A 22,219-nucleotide genomic window follows, 5' to 3' on the forward strand; every position below is an offset into this window, starting at 1 on the left:
ATCATTGGGGTCCAGCTATCAACCCTGGATGACATCTTCACATCCCGCAGTCTGAGGAAGTCACACAACATCCTTAGAGACTTTTCCCGTCCTGCTCACAACTTCTTTGAACTGTTGCCGTCTGGCAAAAGATACAGAACAATTAAGACTCGGACCACGCGTTTTCTGAATAGTTTTTATCCCAGAGCTATAATTGCAATTAATAATGAACTAAAAGGCCATCAGTAGTCAACAGTTGGACGGTGTTACTTAGCCTGCGGTGCAGATGTTTGTGTTCTTAGTGGGGGATTTTTAGTGGGTAGGGAGTGTTTGGGGATTTGTGTGTGTGTGTGTGTGTGTGTGTGTGTGTGTGTGTGTGTGCATGTGGGTCTGGTCTCTGTGTGTCTGTGAGAATTTCGTTGTATGGGTGTACTATGTCTATACTTACAATGACAATAAGTTGATTTGATTTGATTTGATTTAAAGGAAAAGCTATTCCAGTTGTTAATGTCCTGCTGAGTACTTCTCTTTTCCTCTGTGTACGTTGTCATTATTCTTGCAAACAAAAGTTTCATTGCATTGAAACAACAAGACTCTTGCTGTTTGTGAGGCAACAGAAACACGGCTAATCACCTCCAATTGCCCGAACACACATCCCTGAAACTTAGTTTTCCAAATGGCCAGCCTGTCTTGGAATCACCTGGGCATGGAACTTATTTTCAGTGTGACTCCACGGTCTTCGTCCGGGCCTGGATGTGCCTGAAAGATGGCGAGTGGAGGAGACATTTCCTTGGGGGTAACACGGCCAAGCCCATCTGCACGGGTAGGGAAACCTCCCGCTGGTGATCTCTGAGTGCAGCTCATAAACAAGACGGTCTGCTTGCTTGCTTGCTTGCGTGAGCATCCCCAGGGTGCCTTATCCGCCCCTTCCTCGTCTCTTTAACACAGCACTGTAATTATAGATCTAGTTGGAGCAGATCCATATTCCCAGTGCACAACTCGATACTTACATGGAGTCAGTGAGCTTTTAAGGCAGTCTGTTTAGCAGTTGGAGGAGCTGAGCTGTGTGAGGCTTGAAGGAAGGCTGCAGAGTGTTAAGGTTGGCCACCACTGGCTTAGAGACCCAGGAAGAGTAACTGTTTTTGTCAGGCCAGGCTGTGGCGTAAAAACCATTGCTTTGTTGTTTAGTTGTTAAGTCATGTCCGACTCTTGGTGACCCCATGGACCAGAGCATGCCAGGCCCTCCTGTCTTTCATTTCCTCCCGGAGTTGGGTCAAATTCATGCCGGTCGCTTCGATGACACTGTCCAAGCATTGCTACCTCTGTCCTTATTTCAAATATGAAACGTCCTCCGCATCAGGTGGTGAGCATGCATTCTTGCACCTATCTAATAATGGACCATATTCCCTACTCACCAGTATACAGTTGTTTGGTTCTGATACACCGTTAGAACTGAAATTCAATTTACAGTAATTGCATTTTTTTCTTAATAAACTTACATTTTTCCAGTCACTCGCAACTTTTGTTAGTCTTTGCATTTGTTTATCTGAGCGAGTTGGTCTGTTCATTTCCGGTTTTTTAGCAGCATTTTTATGAGGTAGCGACGCTTTCCTTAGCCCCCTTACATCCCATCTCACCCCTCAAACATCATTGTTCTGGTCTGGCCCCAGATCAGAACAGATCGAGTCCACATTGGTTTGAACCAAATGAGATCTGAATCCAGGACTCGAACCAAATCAGAGGATCCTTGCATAGTATTTATGAGTTAGATTTATATCACAGTTTTCCCTCTAGTGAGTTTAAGCCAGTATATGTAGCTCTCATCCCTCAGTTTGTTCCCACAACAATACTGTAAGGTAGATCATACTGAGAGGGCATGTAATTGACCAAAAATTACCCAACATCTGAAATCCTGCTTGTACAATTATGGCCATGGAAGGCGGTTGATGTCATCAGCAGAGGGAGAATTTTTGGAAATTAAACACTTCCCACTTTTGTCCCATAGCTCCCACAGTTTCTGTGCAATCCTTTCATTGTTTAGAAGCCGTGGGAGCTGGAGGACAGGAGGAGAAAGTTTTTAATTACTGAAAATAACTGCCACCAGTAATGCTGTCATGATAGTTGTGATTTTCAGTAATTAAAGACTCTTCTCCTCCTGTCCTCTAGCTCCCAAGGCTTCCAGACTATGAAAGAGAGATGGTAACTGTGTAAGCTGCGGGACAGAAGTAGGAAGTATTTAATTTCCAAAAAGCACTCCCTGATGTTGATGTCAGCTTTCTGTGAACAGGATTACAGGAACAATCATTGTGTTTCATCGGTCAGAGGGAACTTGAACCCAGATCCTTGTCCAAACTCAGTCCTTTACTTCAACTGGCTCTCGTCTATCGTTGAATCATTCCTTCTTTTTTTCCCCTTGTGGGAGTGGGGAGGTGAAGGCGAAGATACGAAGGAAGATATGAAGCAATGGGGCGATGTGGGGAGGGAGAGAGGTTCAAAATGTAGCCCTTTTCCAAACTGATCCAAGTCTCTCTCACTCTCCCTCCCCATCTTTCACGGAGCAGACTACGCTCTGCTCTGGCTCCAGCGCCAGAATAAAATTACCTAATCAGCAAAAACAAAGCCAACTTGAAAGGGAGCTTTCTCCCCTTAAGGCGAGGCCCAAATAGCAGTCCCTTCTTTAATATGATAGTTAGAATGCTTAATTAAGGAGAATATGGAACCAAGGTGTGCGTGTGCGTGCATGTGGGTGCAGAGAACGGAGCGCTGGAGGCCATGTGGAAGGCCGAGAGCCCCTCCTCGGCCCTCCCCAGGCCTGCAAGGCGCTGTTTATCTCAAAATTCCACATACTTGGTTATAACTTGCCTAATTAGAGCTAGGAAGGTGTGCTTTGTGTGCGTCCGTGTGTGTGTGTGTGAGAGAGAGAGAGACACAGAGAGAGAGAGAGAAAATCTCAGTTTTGCACCAGGTATGCTTTTTCTAATACTCTCTTGGTGGCCGTTGCTGTTTTGCCCGTGTGTTTCATTTGTGCGCCACTCGTTCGGGCAAAGCGAAAAGAAGCCACCAAAGTTGTTGTACCGAAGGAGAGCCCGTGGGGAGTTTGCTGGGTCACACGCTCCCGACTGAGGTCTTGGTCTCCTCCGGGCAGGCAGAGAGACCTCAGAGCAAAGCCAGGGACGCTCAAGGCGAGATGGGACGAGGTCCCCAGTTATTGCGTGTGGTTGTTTCAATCCCTGGGCATTCCCAGTGGTTGCCAAGATACATCCAGGTAGATTATGACCATTCTTCCCCTTTGGCGGTGCTGGTAGCTGGGGTTGATAGGACCTGTGATCCAACATCTGGATGCCTACAATTTGGTCATGGTCCAATGTAGAGAAAGAAAGAGAGAGCTTGGAAAGAAGTTACTTTTCGGACTAAAATACTCAAAATTATCCAGTCTGCATGGCCATTGTGGGAGCAGTAATCCTTTAAAAGTAACTTTCAGAAAGTAATTCTTAAAAAGTAACTTTAAAAGTAATCCTTAAAAGTAACTTGGACAAGTTATCCTTAAAAAGTAACACTCAGTTCTGCTGCAGTCTTCAGCCAAGTGGATCTCTGTGCTTAGAGGTCCCTTCTTCTGGGGAAAACCCTGGGATGGTGCAGGTCCCCAGTTATTGCACGTGGTTGTTTCAATCTCTGGTCACTCCTTTCCTGTCCATCCCTGGCGGTTGCCAAGACCTGCTGGCTCAGCGCAAAGGGGTGTTTCTTGGGCCACACCAGTCACCCCTGAGACCTTGCTCGCAGTGCAAGGCCAATGACCGGAATCAGGCCAAGGGGATTTTTCAGAAATTTTTTAAAAATGGCTCGTCCCACTTTCATCGAGGGCCACAAGAAGGGAGGAAAGTCTCTGGTTTCCCAAAAAAATAAATTAATCACCACAGTTGGTCTAGTGTCCCGGCTGCTGGGGGTTTCCAGAAAGTAAGGACCCCCCCCGCCACTCATCCTGCACCCTGCAATTGAACACCCATGGGTGCGTGGGTGTCGAATCAAAAGCCACAGGAGGGTCGTCCTAAGTCGGTTGCGACTTGATGGCAAAGAACGACAGCAGCAAAAGCTGCATCCAGAAATTGGTGGATCGAAACTTACTGGGGCACAAATTGTATGGTGTGATTTTTTTTTAACTGCACAAACTTAAGCATGTCCATTCAGGAATGTGTTACCTTTAACAGCGTCATCGCTGATCTCAAGCACGCTTATCTTGGCATCACCCCCATGGACGTCAGTGAGAAATACTTCTTATGTGGACAGTGGACAGGACTGTATTATAAGACCTCCTTTTGCTATTCATCAGGTGATCGATCCAGTCCTTTGAATTCATATCTTCATCTCCCTCTCTTTCTGGTAAACAGCACTATAGTTTTCTTTGCCTTTACCCTTGAAACAAACCTACAATGAGGCTCTGAGCCGATACAGAGAGCCCAAGGGTGCAGAATTACTGTATTTTTCCATGTATAAGACACCCCTATGTATATAACACCCCCCTTTTTCTAACCCAAAATTAAGAAAAATAAGTGGGGCTTAGCAAGTGTAGGGGGAAAGGGATCAAAGTGTTGCAGGATCACTTTGATCCCTGCTTTCCCCTCCACATGTTTTTGTTCTCTACTCAGCTTACTGTATAAGATGGTCCTCAATTTTTTAATCTAAAGATTTTAGACAAACGTATAGTCTTATACATAGAAAAATATGGTAAACTTGGCTTCTGTGAGTACAGTTTCCGTGCTTAAAAGCCCATCACTGTGCAGAATCCCACAGGCTGGCCACCGCCTCGAACATGGACTGCTGGCTCTTGTATCGCCTGCCGTGGTTCACACATGAGTCCCGTCCCTGGCCAGCGTCCCGTAGAAGAGGAACAAGGACAGGGTGATGATGTGTCAAAGCAAAGTAGATGGGTAGCTGAGATTCACAGTAGGAAGACCTCAAGATCTTCAAAGGTCTGAGGTTCACCCACTCAAGACAATCCATGAGAATGGAAGCATGCTGAGACCCATTTTACCCCCAAATATTGGACTGAACATATTGGGGTGCCAGGCAAATGCCTTGAGGGGTGCACCTTGATTTGAGACAATACATTAAGGAAGGCTAATTTTTTTGCCCCTCTTATTAAATGACCTGGCTGGATAACTCGGTGAGTTAGGTCTCTGGTTGCAGAGCCAGAGGTTGGGAGTTTGAATCCCCCACGGTGGGAGAAGAGCCAGCCTGGGTGGCCTTGGGCCAGCTGCACAGCCCCAGGGCACGCCCCCTAGAGGGAGAGAATGGGGAAACACTTCTGAGGACCCTCTCCCTGAATTAACTTGACTAATGGGCTAAAACACAAGCAAGCAAGAATCATAATTCTATAACATCCTTATGAAAAGAGTGGGTTCCCCTCCACCCCAAGATTTCTGTGTATTACTTGCTTTGCACCACCAGTAGAGATGTAACCCATAGTTGAGGGCTATTTATATGCGCCCAAAATGAGAACTGACCCAGAGCGATCCCACGAAAGTCACAAAGGGCAGAAGGGGGGAAAATGCGATCCAGATGGTTTTTGTCGTTTTTACCAAAGGCATCTGTAGGTAAATGGGATTAGATCCCGGAAGGTCTTTGCCTGAGACTCCTTCCAATTCCAAAATGGCAGGTGAAAAAAAAAACATGTTTACCTTTTGTGGTTTCTCGTCTGTACCAGCGCCGTATCCGCTTCCCTAAGGGTTGGCAGCCATCCCCCACACACAGCAGAAAGGGCTATTCTGATTCTCCTTATGGTTATTATTATTTGCCATGCCTAATCTTTTGCCGAGGGCTCTCGGCCCTGGGGGAGCAGAATTCGGCCGAACAAATTGAAAGGAACACACCACCCCGGGGCAGGCAGAGCGCAGCGCCTGCTTCCGAAGACAATGATCTTTTCTTCCCCCCATTTTAGGTGAATTCATGTACACTGAAAGCCAGGCAAATTCTGGCCTTTCTTGAAGGCGACGGAGACAAGATCTCGGTTGCAAATATTTGTAGAAATGGATTATTTGCCAGGATGTGCAGTCGCGTCGCTTGCAATGTAGGGTGATCCTAGCTGTGTGAGGTACTATATCAGATATTCAAGGAATAGGTTGCCATTTCTGCCACACACACACACCCCGGGCTGGGCTGTATTATTCAGAAGGCTCATGTCTAGGGGCCCCAGAAAGACTAGGGGACCCATCAGTTGACCAGGATTAGACTGTCAGCTGTAGTGGGGTGAAAGAATGAAGTACCCGAGGGTTTCGAAAGACATGAAAGCCTAGGGGCTCAGCCGTGGGTTAATACAGCTCTGCCCCCCCCCCCCAGGGAGTTGCCACAGTTGAATACGAATTCAAACTCGGGTCTCCTGAGCCCTAAGAGAACAGTCTATCGGCTACACTACATTGGCTTACCAAGATGGAGTATAACTGTTTGTAAAACTTATAATGGATTATAACTTTTATAAAACAACAGGAAACCGTGAAATGGATTACAGCTGGGTTCTTAGAAAACACAAACACGAACAGTTGTTGTTGAAACTTTTCTAAGGAAAGCTTCCAAACAGCGAGTAGACAGGGGTTAATTTTGACAGATGATGGCCATTGATCTTGGATCCGTGCTTTGGACATGGGGGGCATTATCCCAAACGCCATCATGGAACAAGAATAACTCAGATGCAGCTTGTGTGCCTTTCAACGAAAGTTCGGTTTAGCGAATCTGTTTGTTTTTAAATGTGGCTGATGTTTCGAAAACGTATTCAAATACCAGTCAACTTGGTTCCTTTGCATGTATGGGTCAGAACAGAGGAGGAGAGTCCAGGTACAGGTGGACAGAATATTCTTATGGGACCATCAGATAAGGTTTTGCCTGGATGTCTTCTCCTGTTTGACTTATTTAGCAGAAGAGAAGCAAGGGGCTTAGCATAAGAGGATATTAACTGGATCAAATAATGTCAAGGCTGATTTCCTTTAGACACAGGATTTTGTGTTCTGAAACATTAAAACACTGAATGTTTTAATGCTTCATATTCTGGCAAATTCTGATGTTACGTGTTGTGTGTGTGTGTAATATATTTGTATCCTGCCTTTCTCCTTAAAAAGGGCACAAGGCAGCTTACATCAACGGTAAATATAGATAGGTAGGTAGGTAGGTTTGTTTCTAAAAGGAACCTACAAAAATTTGTTATACAAGAGCAGAAGAAAAGATGGAAAGAAAAACTCTTATTTAAATAATTTTTTCTGCATCAGACTTTCATCGAATGGAAACACAGTAGCCTGTCTGGTGGTCCGATTTATCCAAATTCCCACAGCACCGCTTGCAACTCTTTGGTTTATATATACTCCGTTTATTCATCCAGAGGGAGTTGTAAACCAGGGAGATTTGTTCCTGCAGCAAGACCCCCATTCACTGGCGAAAAGGGAGGTAGAAGGAAGATCGATCCAGGCTTCAATGAGACACGATGGAAATCCACGGGGCTGACCAGGCCCCGGGAGACTAACCTAGATCCCATTAATTTCAGTGGGTTTCTCATTTTAAATGTGATGAGGGCTGGATCCAACCCACCATGAGTAAAACTCATAAACAGGTAACTTGACTGGAAGGAAAAATTCCTTCTCCACCAGCACATGGAGTAATCAGTTAGCCCCTGAGCGTGGGAGCAAAACTGGCTGGGTAAGGTTGCTCAGCGAGAGGAAATTTCCACTGCCCTTTGGCTCAAGTCCTCTCCATCTGATAACACCGTGTCCGGCTGTGATTTTTTTTTTTTCGGGAGCCAAAGAGAGAGAGGCACAACCTCTACCTTTCCAGATCTTCCAGGGTGGGTAAAAGCTGTCTGGATAGGAGGTTATGCTCTGGAGGTGTGGGGTGAGAATGTTCTATGTTCTCCTGTGTGGCGGGACACCCCAGCTACTGAATATACTCTCTAGAGTCTTCTAAATCTCTTCATGGAAGCCTCAGGTAGCTATATTGCACAATAAGCACATCCATCCATTATTTTAAAGTTCATCTCAGGAATCTCTTTTATATGTGGTCAAGCCATTGGTCCACCTGCCTCAGGATCAGTTACATGTTAAAATAATTCATACTGTTACTCATTATTGCTCAGCAGTCCAGTAGTCGTTGTTGTTACTCTAGTCATGTAAGTAACTCATTATCGGGCATATTGTTAAAAACATTGTGGCCGGAATCCTGCCGTCCACGCTTGCCGGTGTTAAGTCAAGGAGCAGAAAACTCTCCAGCAAATTGCTTCTAGTTAAGGTGCTGAAGTTTGCGTTTCTTGGCAGACATCAGTTGCGTGACTTCGTGCATGACAAGAAATACAAGCACTGATTTCTTAACTAGCAGCAATGCACTGCAGTGATTTACTTACTGTTTGACATATGCCAGTAAAATGCACATAACTACTTCCTAGTACCCTCTAGTGGCAGATTCTGATAGTGCACATTGAAAAATACTGAAAAGACAAAAGACAAATTCAAAGAATGCATTGCCTTTGAATATTGATACAGAAATAGTATAAAACCTAAAGGGTTTTTAAGAAGTAAATAAGCAGATATTGTTCACTACTTTAGCTGCCTGTCTAGCTCAGTAAGTTAGGTCTCTGACTACAGAGCCAGAGGTTAGGAATTCGATTCCCCACTGGGACTCCTGCAAGTACAGCCAGCCAGGGTGGCCTTGGGCCAGCTGCGCAGTGTTCCCAGAGCACCACCAGAAGAAGGGAAGTGTCGACCACTTCCGCGTATTCTCTATCTAGAAAATCCCGGAAAGGTTTGCCATAAGTCAGAACTGACTCAATGGCACACAAACAGTATTTATTCACTACTTTGTAACTACTAATTATATTACTCATTACTCAACAAGTGGACTGGTTACAGGTATAACAAACAGTATTTGTAACTAGTTACTTCTGAGTTCTGCTCAGTGTGCTTTTCTCTGGTGAAGCAGAGTTCCACGCAGAGGTCCTCTCTATTAACCAGAACCAGTCCTTCCTAACTTCAGATTGCACACAAACTAGGTAGCCTTACTGCCAAGGCCCGCATGCGGTCCCTCCCCTGAAAAACAACCCAAGCAGGCAAAATGTCAACCCTCTTCCCCCATTGCTAACTTCACAGAATACACTCCACAACACTCTTACAGGAGGAAGCAAAAAAAAAAAAACAACACACAAAAAAACAGGCTTTTGTGACTTTGATGATAGGCTGAGAGTCAGTCTGATAATGTTTGCAATTGAAAGGTAAGGTGTTAAAAGCCTAATTAAAGAAATGCATACACATTTGTGTTCCCTCCTCCATTCACTTCCACAGCACACAGAATTTAAGAAGGTCTAAAGACTCTGGAAGATTTCTTTCTGAGCTGTCCTTTCTCTTTCCGAAGTGGTGAGTCGGAGGGACTGGCCTTCAAGCCTTTCTCAAGTTGCACATTCAAGATAAGACAGAGTACCTGAGTTGTTGTTGTTTTTTAAAACCCTCTGGGGGAAAAAACGGCTAATGACAGAGGACAGAACTGAAATACAGGTGATGGTTCCCTCTGACCTGCTCCACAGGGGCAGCCATAAATACCTTCCTAGATGGATCACTCGCAAGATGAAACGGTTTGAACTCTGTGGCACCTTTCAATGGGGGGGGGGAAGGACGCACAAAAACACACAACAACAATACCCAAAACTAAAGCAGTTATGGGAAGAGACAATGCCCTTTGGGGAAACAGAGGCACTGTCCAACCATCGCAGGTCCCAGGGGGGTTTCAGCTTGCTCCTCGTAAGTAGAGGAAGTACTAGTGGCAATTTGCCCTGGTGCTGATGCTGGTGGCAGCCACTTGGTTTGGAAGAGAAATGATAAAATTAGAAAGTCAGGGGGGTGAGATACCTGGGCATGTCAATAGGCGTGAGATGCACATGGGAAAGTATAGCAGTGGGTTCAACAGGATTGAGGGTGGCAGCTTTTTTCCTGCATTTCAGAAAGAGAGAAATAAAGGACCTGACTCTGAGAATCCACACCTTGGGAAGGCCCACGCAGAGTTAGCAGATCACTAAAAGCAGCACGAAACCAGACCCGTTTTATAAAATGCAGAGAGCAAAATGTGTGCCGTTGAAGCAAGTACATGAAAAATACATGCGCACCATTGGGGGAAAATGCACAGGTCTGTGAGATAAAATGCAGATGTGCATCCGCATGTCGGGAAAGCGAAACAACAGAAGCTGAAATGTCAATGCATAGAAAAAAAGACACCAAAATCTTGCAACCTAATACAAACCAAGCATGGGGGGGGGGGGGGAACGTAGGTGTAGATTCAGGGAAATTGCAGTAAAACAGAGAAATTTCCCATCCCCAGCTAGAAAAGGCTCTGGTTATGGAGCAGGAGCTAAGTTTGAGAGCAAGGAACTTAGTCCATAGAAGCAGCAGCTGGAGCAATGCCGTGTAACCCCTGCGTAAACCCCGGAGCCAGCTCTGCTCTTAGGTAGAGTGTGCCCAGTCATTTTGGGCTGCAGAAGCAGCTGTGGCCATTTCTCCTGAGTTCCTAGCACTTCCTCCTCACTGTTAGAAGACAGTGTGCAGCACAAATCAGGGGTGATTCGGGACTCCAGTTCCAGGAGTGCTGTAAATCCACGCTGGCTTTTAGCTTCCACTGTCCACTGTTCCATATGTGTTGTCTCCGATGCATTTTTTGTATCACCTGGCAGGACAAAGTTCCAAATAGAGTAGTCCTGGAACAAGCTGGAATTTTTAGCATGTATACATTACTGAAACAGTCTACATTGGCTCGGGCATGTCATGAGACTGGCTGATGGTTGGATTCCAAAAGATCTCCTGTATGGAGAATTAGTGCAGGGAAATCGCCCCAGAGGGAGACCACAGCTGTGATCCAAGGAGATCTGCAAGTGGGATCTGAAGGCCTTAGGAATGGGCCTTAGCCAGTGGGAAACTCTGACATCTGAGCCTTCAGCCTGGAGGCAGGCAGTGCATCATGGCCTCTCCCAATTTGAAGGGGCCCTTGTCCAGCAGGCCGAGGCAAAGAGGCAGTCTTTGCCTCGAAATCAGCAAAATCAGGGAGCTGGAGAGGGGACAGATTGTATTTGTCTTCCATGTGGAAGGGATGGTCACTCTCGAATTGGCCTTCTCAGCCACACTAGATGCTGTTCCAAGTCCTCAATACAGAGCACGATACCATAGTCTCTCAAGACTAAAGGACGCCTGCACAGACTGCAGTAAGATTAAACTGGTAGGCCAACTGCGGTGAAGACGCCATTTTGTCTTTTGAATACAGGCAGGAAAATATCTTGGGCTGCTCCAAGGGCAGCCAAATTAGTGGCATCCGGTTCTTTTAAGATTTCAGCACCAAAGCCTAAGATACAGAGATCTGTCCAGTGGATATCCTTGGGAGCAGAAAACTCTTTGCCACCATAGCCAATGTGTCTGTCTGTGGACCGACAATACGGAGATGCAGTGGGGATGATGAGCCAATGAAGTAACGGTAGCAGGAATTTGCCTCGCAGTGCCTGTTGGGAGACACTGACAGACGTAAACACCAGGATGTACAGTGAGAAACAAGTGCATTACTAAAAGAAACAAGAACCACCATTTAGTAAATCAAAGGTTGGACCAGAGTCAATCCGGATCTACCGGTTCATCTCCTTGTTAGTTCATTACAAACCCCCAAGCCTGATTTGCTTCATCAGCTGTATGCTCTTCTTTGAGGGCTGAAGCTTAAGAACTACAGAAGGAACCGCCAAGCCTGCATTCGCTCCTGATCAGCAGTGGGATAGCTCAGTGGGTTGGGTCTCTAGGGTTGGGAGTTCAATTCTCCCACCGGGCCTCCTGGGAGAAGAGCCAGCCTGGGTAGCTTTGGGCTGGCTGCACCGTCCCAGAAGAAGATAATGCGAAACCACTTTTGAGTAATCTCTACCTAGAAAACCCTGGAAAGGGTTGCCATAAGTCAGAATTGACTGGACAGTAAATTATTATTATCATCATCATTTCCTACAAACTGAAATATTGGTTTGGGAAGAAGGAGTACACTCATCAGAATACCCAAGCCCACAAAGGCACTGGCAGGAATTTTGTACCCAAGTTTATAGAATTCCCGCAAATGTAACATTTCCTTCTTTTCCTCCCCATCTGAGTCCATCCACCATTAAAAGGGTCCAGGTTGCCCCAAGGGGTTCTGTTTTTTGGGATTTTCTTTGCAAACAGTGCATGCAGGGAGAACGCGGAGCAGGTGAGCTGAGTCAAGAAAGAAAGCAGTGTTTAGTCCACCCACATCTGGAGATCCACAAGCCGCTCACCCTTGAGCTAGAAAATGGATCCTCCGTTGTTGAGTCAAGGTCCATGTGTCCGATGAGTCAGAAGCGGCGCTCCTTACACCGACATTTTGCTTTTATTTGAATGGTATGTCTTTTGAGTAAGAAAAAAAAGGGGGAAGCGAGAGACGAAAGACCAAAACAGAAGGAGAAAAGCGTGTATCATATAATTAAAAGGCAGTTTCATGTAGAAGATTGGGACAAAAGATAAGTTATGAGCCAGAAAAGTACAGAATGAAGCAATAGTTTCCGTCTTTGAGATTATGCAAGGGGCGGATATGACCAAGTTTCTGATGAATCGATGATGTTAAACCAGCGGGGCGGTTTGTGCTCCTCAAGTTGCTGGACCTCACTACATATAGGAGAGAAAAGTTCAGCGCTGGCCCTACGCAGAGCTAGTTTTTGAATATTGAAGGATCCAGATTCTACCCACACATCTGCATATGCACATCTGGAATGCAAAACTCCGTTTCTAGGACACCGCAGAGCCAATTCCCATTATAGTAGAAAAATCTGGAGCAGAAAGGCAGAGGACCTGGGTCGGAATCAGCCAACTTTCCAACTCGTGGCATGAAGGTGTGTTTGATACTCCAGAATGCTTTCGATCTGTGCAGGAAACGTGAGTTACATGGTATGTATGGCAAGCTGGCGAGGAGAAGCATGAAAACTGTTCATACATAATGAAGAAACGATTAAAGTTTATGAGCAAGGAAAGAGTGGAAGGAAAACACAAGCTGGAGCAGGCAGCTTAGCCTCCGGGTAGAAGCGAGGAAGCTTTCCAAGCCCCGCAAACCGACAGCAGCCCCCAGACTCTTTCCTCAAACTTTCCTTTCCTGCAACTCATGGAGCCAGTGAGAGGAAGGGAAACAAACAACAGTTGATTTTCCTCCCTTGACCCCGGTTCAATTCACCTCTCAGCCAAAACATCAGGCGATTTTATTTCTATGTTCACTTTTATTCCACCCCGTTGGTTAGGGCTCTAGAGGGGAAGGTTGGGTTCCCATCATACTTGGTTACTATAGAAGGGTCAGGTTGACTTAGGGTGGCCCTAACAGAGCCAAAGCTATGGTTTTTCCAGTAGCGATGTATGGAAGTGAGAGCTGGACCATAAAGAAGGCCGACCGCCAAAGAATTGATGCTTTTGAATTGTGGTGCTGGAGGAGGCTCTTGAGAGTCCCCTGGACTGCAAGGAGAACAAACCTCTCCATTCGGAAGGAAATCAACCCTGAGTGCCCACTGGAAGGACAGATCCTGAGGCTGAGGCTCCAATACTTTGGCCATCTCATGAGAAGAGAAGACTCCCCGGAAAAGACCCTGATGTTGGGAAAGTGTGAGGGCAAGAGGAGAAGGGGACGACAGAGGACGAGATGGCTGGACAGGGTCATCGAAGCGACCAACATGAATTTGACCCAACTCTGGGAGGCTGTGGAAGACAGGAGGGCCTGGCACGCTCTGGTCCATGGGGTCACAAAGAGCTGGACACAACTTAACGACTAAACAACAACAACAGAGCTTTGGAGGTCTGTGAGGAGCTCAAGGAGCAGTTTACCATTCCCACTTGCCCAGTGAAGTCCAATGGCCGACCCGGACTTCCTGAATCCTAGCCCCACAACATCACACATGGGCTCGCAAATCATGAGTTAACTGTGCCCCAAGTTGTTAAGAAGGGCCTGTGGTATGTCTTAGGATGAATGAAGGCTTAAGCATAGTATCTTCAGTGGGTTGGGACACCCAAACTGAGGATTATCTGCGGACTCATCTAATCTTCCCTGATACTCTGTCCAATGCTGGGAAAGCCATAGTTCCCTGGTAGAGGAACCTGGATTCAATCCTGCTCATCTCCTGGGTGGAACATGGGAGATCCCCGCCTGAGAGCCCGGAGGAGCTACCACCGTCAATATGGACAATGCTGGGCTCCGTCAAGCCCTACTCTGACTCAAGACGAAACATGTCCCTCCTTTCCTATAGTGGAAATGGTAGCCCTGGACGTCTAAGGAATCACACTGAATCAGATGGATGGTCCATCTAATCCAGTGGTTTCCAGCCTTGAGTCTCCAGATGTTCTTGGACTCCAACTCCCAGGAGCCTTCACCCCTAGCTGTACTGGCCAGGATTTCTGGGAGTCGAAGTCCAACCTTGGTGACCCACGGTTGGGAACCCTGGATTTAATCCAACGTTCTGCTCATGCGATGGCCAACCAGTTTACTGTGGAAAGCCTCCCAAGCAGGAAATGAATACAACAGCATTCTCTGTCTTGTGCTCCCCTGCAACTGATTTACCGATGGGCACCTCCTCTGGTACCCATGAAGGGACGTGGTGGCGCTGCAGGTTAAACCAAAAGTCTCTGGGCTGCATGGTCGGAAGACCAGCAGTTCGAATCCATGCAACGGAGGGAGCTCCTATCGCTAGTCCCAGCTCCTGCCAATCTAGCCATTCAAAAGCATGTAAAAATATAAGTAGATAAATAGGTATCACCTCAGTGGGAAGGTAACAGCATTCCGTGTCTAGTCCCGCTGGCCACGTGAGCACGGAAATTATCTTCGGAAAAACGCTGGCTCTATGGCTTGGAAACGGGGATGAGCACCATGCCCTAGAGTCAGATATGATTGGACTAAATGTCAAGGGGAACCTTTACCTTTACCTTTACCTTACCTCCTCCAGGACAGCCAGTGTGGCCTAGTGGATACAGCATCAGACCACAACTCAGGAGACCTGGGTTCAAATCCCACTCAGTCATGGAAATTCATAGGGAGAGAGTGTGATATGACAAAAGTAAAGCATTCCAACATCTCAAGTACCTTGAAAACTTTATTAGGATCACTGTATGTATCACAAAGTTGGATATATTCCCTGCACTTCCTCCTTTCCCATCTCCTTTCTTGACACCATGCGTGTGCTATACGCCTCTTGCCAGCTGTGTGGTCCACCCACCCCCACTTCCTAAGGAGTCATCCCTATCTGGTGATCTTGTGCCATAGCTAAGGAGGGGCTGGGGTGCAAATTAGGAGACCTGGCAGCTACAACGAGCTTACTGTGTAACTTTAGGAGAGCAGGTCCCTCCCAGCTCAGCACTCTCTTCCTGATCTGCGACCTGAAGAAGGAATGTGTATTTATTTAAAATATTTACACCCCAGATTTCCATCCAGTATGATTCATGGGGTGGCTTAATGAGCGTGTGAAGCCGTCTAATTAAAAACGTGATTCAAGGGAAACGAGAGGAATAAACATTTTAATAAAGATGAACAAAACAAGAGGGGAAAGAGCGCAACCGGGAATGGGGGGGAGGAAGGACCCAAGGACTCATGGCTTTCCATGGTCCTTCAGTGGTTTCCACCAGAGAATCTAAACCTGGTTCCCAACACTTGTTAATGATAGAATCTCTCCTGCAGTTTAGGAGCCACCGCTGAAAAGTCCCTGTTTCTTGCCACCACCAGCTACGCATTCAGGTGTGAGCTTCATATATGTAGGAGGAAGAAGACGGGGGAAAGGCAGGGAATTTCTATATGTGTAAGGTAAAGGTTCCCCTTGACATTTAGTCGAGTCGTGTCTGACTCTAGGGCGCGGTGCTCATCCCCGTTTCCAAGCCGTAGAGCCAGCATTTGTCCGAAGACAATCTTCCGTGGTCACCTGGCCAGCGCGACTAGACACAGACCGCCATGACCTTCCCACCATGGTGGTACCTATTTATCTACTCGCATTTTGCATTTTGCATGCTTTCGAACCACAAGGTTGGCAGGAGCTGGGACAAGCGAAAGGGGCTCACTCCGTCGCGTGGATTCGATCTTGTGACTGCAGGTCTTCTGACCTTGCAGCACAGAGGCTTCTGCGGTTTAGCCCACAGCACCACCACATCCCTTTCTATATGTGTAGCAGCCTTATTGATTCTGCACTGACCCTGCAGGTTTCTGTTCTTCCCGTTTCCCAGCAAGGAGCATCTGTAAGCTGGGCAGGTTCATTCCTTTCCAGCAGGAAATCTTTGTACCCTCGAAATTCTAGCGCCCGGGGTCAAAGCCCTGCTCTAGTGATGCCTCTAAGGAGCTGACATAGATGAGAGCCGAGATGGGATACAGCCAATGTCTCAGCCTTCTCTGCTGTTTGGGCAGGGCTAGGCCAACAACTCGAGTTCACACGGGTGTTGCCTCTGTATCAGCCTATCCACACATGCAGGTGTTCGCTGGTTCATGGTCTGCGTTCTTCCGTATGTGTGAATCAGGCTAGGTTGTGTCACCGGCCACTGGAAAGTCAGGTACGGCCCCCAGGAGCATCCCGGCGCTCTTACGGCGTGAGTCACTTGCTGCTACTCGTAGAATCAATCACGGCAGGGAACGAGCGGAAGCCAGCACCTTGCGGGTGGGAACCTGCCTGAATTCATAATTCGCAAATCACTATGCATTAGGTGCTCATGAATCCACAATCGACTGTCTCACTGGGTGCAGATGGGCGGCCGCGATTAGTCATGGATCCGTCCTCCTCTCACTGCTGTCCGTGGACTCGGCGGGTTGTGTAAGTTGTTTTCGTCACAGCTGGCCGGATGGACGAGGCTCCCCTCCCAACCGTGGTAGAAAAACTTTCCTTTCAGTCCTCGGTTCAGTCAAAATGAATTAATGAAGGCCAGAAGCTGGAAGGGAAGCCTCCCATTTCTTGAGCCAAGGAGGAACGAAAATCCTGAGTGGGTTGGGCTCCTTTTTTCAAAGAAGAAAACAGAAACGCCTTTTCAAAAGAGATGGTCCGACGGCTTCCTTGGGGACTCTGGACCAGAAATGAGAAGCAAAGGTGGGCCAAATTTTAGGATCACGTCAGGCTGACTCGGATCAGAGAGGGGGGAAAGTTACATTTTGGGAAAAACCCGGTCATCTGCGGTCATGAGCTGCAGGACTGTGAGAACGCTGATCCCCGAAAAAGGTAACTTTTCACACCTCTCGTTCAGATCAAGTCGAGCTGCTTGACCTGTCAAGAAGGGCTTTGCCACAACTTGAGCCAACCTGGATCCATTCGGGGCCTTTCAGGACACCGGTGGGAGATGGAGCACGGGGTCCGGCTTGTACTGCTCTCCCACCCCGACCGTCTTTCTCTCGGCCCCTTTCTCCTTCCTTCCCACCCAGTTCACTGGCTGTGGCGCCTGCTCCAGCAGGAGCTGGAAGTGGGAGGTTGGATGAAGATTTCTCCACCGCTGTAGCACGTAGAACTTCCCCTAGCAGAACCCAGTTGTGCATCCCCATTGGAGGGGACCGACATGTCCTAGGTCTACTTTTTGGTAGAGCAATGCAATGAAGAGATGTCTCTCCCTCCCTCCTCTCTCTCTTTCCCCCCTATTGCAAAAGAATAACATACAGTTGGCTGGAAAGATGAGAGGACCACTTTGAAGGCTCATCCGTGTGGTGTTGGGGAAGGACGGGATTCTTTTCCAGCTCCAAAATTACATCCAAGCTAAAGAGGAATTTGGGGGGTTCCTATGCTTTCTTGTCTGGCTCAATAGCTCAATGGCTTAGGTCTCCGGCTGTGGAGTCAGAGGTTGGGAGTTCGATTCCCCCCACTGGGCCTCCTGGGAGAAGGGCCAGCCTGGGTGGCCTTGGGCCAGCTGTCCAGTCCCAGAAAGAAGGGAATGTGAAACCAGTTCTGGGTATTCTATATCTAGGAAATCGTGAAAAGGGGGTTGCCATAAGTCAGAATTGACTTGATTTGACATGATGACGATGACGATGACGATGACGATGATGACTCTCCTGCCTTTTGAAGTAAGCATCATGAGCCCCTAAAGACTCTGACCTCAGAGTTTGGAAATCTGAGCCATCCCTGGCGTCTCTGGGGACTCCCAGTCAGGAACTTCATAACCCAAAGTTGGATTCCTGCCTGTTGATCAAGCCAGGAATACGAGCCCTGAAGCCTCAGAGCCCTCTTCAGGTGCAGAAGGAAAGAGGCAGCCTCCGCCCTTAAGCAACCTCACGCTTTTTAAAATCGGCTGGTTGCATAAAGCACCCAGATGGGCCAGGTCAGATCGAAGGGAACTGTTTCCTCCAACAGGGAAGCCTTTGTGTACCCTGCCAAGCAAGTTGCTTTGCTTTGAAATATCAGTGGATGGAAGCCAAGGGTCATCCCTGGGCTAGATGCTTTGCCCTTGAGCTAGGAGGATAGTAAATGCATCTTGCACATCGCATATCACCACAGTAGCCGAGGGCTCGGGATGCTGTATTTAAATAGTAATTGGTTCCAGTTCCAGGGGCCTCTCATTCAGTGCCATCATAAATGCCAGTTTTAAAACCCCATTCTTTCTGTTCCCACCATGCAAAAAAAATCACTAAAGTAGTAAGACTTTTGCTGCTTTTAAGGGACAGATCAGAAAACGCTACAGACTGCTGGCCAGCGATTTAAAAAAAGATACCTGAGAAGTGGGCCAGCCATACTCTGGCTATAAAAGTGAGAAAACTAGGAGAAGCTAAACTGTATGAAGAATGATGTTGTCCTTTGTTATGTCATCATCACAACGATGCTCGTGCATGCGTGCAGGCACTCGTTCAAGCACCACCCTTTTTATCATGTTGTGCCAACGGAGTATGGATCTTACCGGGATTCACATCCAAACTTGCCTTTAAAAATTAAGTTTCTCTTCCGTTTAAGGAAGCTCCTTCTCTGCCAGAAATCTTTAACAAATCTGTAAGAAATCTCTAAGAAAGTCACTTCTCTGCTGGGGCTTTTGTTTCTCGTTTTGTGCTGAGTGGCGACTGAAAACATCTGACCCTAAGGTGGTCATCATGGACATGACAGCTGCACAAGAGTGCAGCCGTGTTACAGTAGAACAAATGAACTTTTAGATGTACCTTTTATTTGAGAATGGATTGCAAGTCACTGCAAGTATTTGCAGCTGGTTAAAGTTCTGTCGTAGTACTTGGAACTGCAGTCATAGTTAGAATCTTAGCCCCTATCTGTGGTTTACGCCACTGGTTCTTAGCCTTGGGTTACTCAGGAGTTTTGGACTGCAACTCCCAGAAGCCTTCACCACCAACTGTGCTGGCTGGGGTTTCTGGGAGTTGCAGTTCAAAAACATCCAAGTAACAAAGGTTAAGAACCACTGGTTTACACATCTGGCAGCAGAGCCAGAGGTTGGGAGTTCAAATCCTCACTGAGCCTCCTTGACAGGGGCTGGACTGGATGATCCTTAGGGGTCCCTCCCAGCTTTGCAGTTCTAAGACGACAACGACGATTTTGCTCCAGCAGGGCTGACACTCAGATCCTTCCAAGGAGCTGTGTTGCTAAGGTGAGATTCGAACCAGGGGCTTTCTGTGCCTTGTTGCACCACATCAGCAAATTTGGCGCATCTGGGGGTCCTCCCTCTTTTTTAGGCACCGATCATGCAGACAAAATGGGAAGAGCTAGCTGGTTCTTTGGGCCTTTGAATGCAGGGGGGGGAGCCTTGCCTACCAGCTGCTCTCGGCTCCTTCTGCCAGCTTTCGGTGGGATCCCACGCTGAGCGAGACCCCCCAAGCCTCCCCTGACTCGCCTTCATCTTCTCGCCCTAAAACCGTTGGCCGTTTTTATGTAACATGTGCTGGCTTTTTATAGTTTTTGCTAACAAGTTTGGGGAGCTGGGGACTCACAATGCGCCGATTGTGACGGACCGTCCTAATGGGTTCCCGCCGGTCGGCCTCTTCGGATTGATTTCCGAAGCCGCTCTTCCAATTTGGACATGTGTGTTTCCTTCATTAAAAAAGTGGCAGTTCCTTCATCCTCCCATTAAGGTGGGTGCCTGGTGTTGGAAGGAGCCTTCTTTCTGGACCAATTGTTACTCAGCAAACCATAAAAAGAACGACGAGACTCCAGTGACCAAGACTCAATTCAGTTGTAGCTTCAGGGTGCTTTCAGAAACTTGTGCTAAAATGAACTCTGATTACCGGGAAGATCTTGGTGTAAATCCATCACACTGGACACAACCGATGCACAAACAGAGGCTCCAGTTTCGCTTGTTTCTTCCTTTAACTCCAAAGAGGGCAGAAAAGTCGTGATTCGTGCATGCCATACTGAGCTACCAAATTTCACAACTTCCTGGGAAGGTTTAGCAGTTTGAACTTCTCAAAGGTGAAAATAATGTGATGCAGTAGCTGGAGTCCAGGTTGTGTATTTGGAACGTTGTCGTTGTCGTTTAGTCGTTAAGTCATGTCTGACTCTTCGTGACCCCAGGGACGAGAGCACGCCAGGCCCTCCTGTCCTCCACTGCCTCCCGGAGTTGTGTCAAATTGGAACAGCTGGACTCAAAGGTCTACTTTGCTCCCCAGCTAAAGTTAGCAGGGACGGAGGAAGGCCTGACATGAGATAGACTGACTCAAAAAGCAGGAAGCTGTGGTCTTGAGTTTGCAAGGCCTCAGCAGGGCTGTTACTGACAGGACCTTTTAGAGGTCAGCAATCCACCATCAGGTCAGGATTGAGTTGATAGCACATAATTGCCATCTTTCTGAGTTGCTGTTAGAAACTGCAGGCTTTAGATAAATGTGAATCGAAAACAAATCTCTAGTCCTCATGAAACTTTTGTCTATTCCTTCCTTCCCGCCAGTGCCCATCCCTTCGAAAGCAAACGGCACGACCCTCTCCGCGCTGGCCATGAACAAAGACACCCTGATAGGAGGGGTGACCAATCCGAACGAAGTCTTCTGCTCCGTACCTGGGCGCCTGTCCCTCCTCAGCTCCACTTCAAAATACAAAGTGACCGTGGGCGAAGTCCAGAGGCGGCTTTCGCCTCCTGAATGTCTCAACGCCTCTCTGCTGGGCGGAGTCCTTCGGAGGTGAGAAACCAAGGAGAGATTCGTTATTGGTTTGGAACGAATTCGTGTCACTCTGTAATTCCCTTTCTTTTCCCAATGGCTGTTAATGGTATGATAGCATTTTTTAAAAATACTCAAAAGGTAGTCCTACAGAGGAGGGGGAGGGTCTGTTCTCGATCATCCCAGAGTGCAGGACACATCATCATGGACTCAAGTGATAGGAAGTCAGATTTAAGCTAAATACCAAGAAATACTTCTTAACTGTTAGAGCAGTACGACAACGGAACCCGTTACCTTGGGAGGTGGGGAGCGCTCCGACGCTGGAGGCCTTCAAGAGAGAAAATGGGCAGCCATCTGTGATTTGTATTCCTGCCTTGAGCAGGGGGTTGGACTTGATGGCTTTCAAGGCCCCCTTCCAACTCAATTATAGTGGTGCCTCGCATAGCGACGATAATCCATGCAGCAAAAATCGCTGCAAAGCGATTTCGTCTCTATGTGAAATTAAAAAGCCCATAGGAATGCATTGAAACCCCTTGGGCTTAAAACTTACCTTTTAAGCGAAAATCCTCCATATGGCAGCCATTTTCGCTGCCTGGTAAGCGAAGAATCCGTTCCTGTTTTACCCGGCGGCCATTTTGGAACCACCGATCAGCTGGGGAAAAATCATCGCTATGCGATGATCAGTAAGCGAAACAGGGTATCATCACAAAGTGATTTTCCCCCATAGGAAACATCATTATGCGATTGCAAAAGCGATCGCAAATTCTTCATCGCTATGCAAATTCGTCATTAAACGGGGCGCCCGTTATGCAAGGCACCACTGTATTTTATGATTCCGTGATTTCATGTGGGGAAAGCCCTCCTGTCTTTTGCTGTCTTTAACTTTGGTGATTCCCCACCTATTGACATGAAATATCCAGATGTCCTGGCCATTCTAGCGAGGATCAGGCCAGTCAAATTTCAGACATATAAAACAAAGCATATAAGCAATTCAAAAAGATGTACATGGTGTAAACCTCCTTTTACTTTTAATGGGGCAACAAACCATATGCTTTTCTTTTGCTTTTACCTTCTGTGTTTTCCATCCAATTGGTGTGATCCCCCCCGAGCATTTTACTGACACTTCGGAAAACTAGTATCTAGATCTCAGACAGATTTGTCAAAATATCCTCATTTTGGGGGGGGGGGA

The 22,219-nt window shown here is 47.2% G+C and overlaps 1 protein-coding gene across 1 annotated transcript in view; it reads left to right on the forward strand.

The window, feature by feature from the left end:
- TFAP2E (transcription factor AP-2 epsilon) overlaps window positions 1-22,219 on the forward strand; it is a 57,554-nt gene that overhangs the window by 27,323 nt on the left and 8,012 nt on the right. Inside the window, exon 4 of the mRNA XM_020812947.3 lies at window positions 20,823-21,051. Within this exon, the coding sequence (XP_020668606.2) occupies window positions 20,823-21,051 (229 nt within the window). The remainder of the gene's footprint in view (window positions 1-20,822; window positions 21,052-22,219) is intronic.

The sequence above is a fragment of the Pogona vitticeps genome, chromosome 9 (assembly GCF_051106095.1).
Source record: "Pogona vitticeps strain Pit_001003342236 chromosome 9, PviZW2.1, whole genome shotgun sequence".
Taxonomy (NCBI): Eukaryota; Metazoa; Chordata; class Lepidosauria; order Squamata; family Agamidae; genus Pogona; species Pogona vitticeps.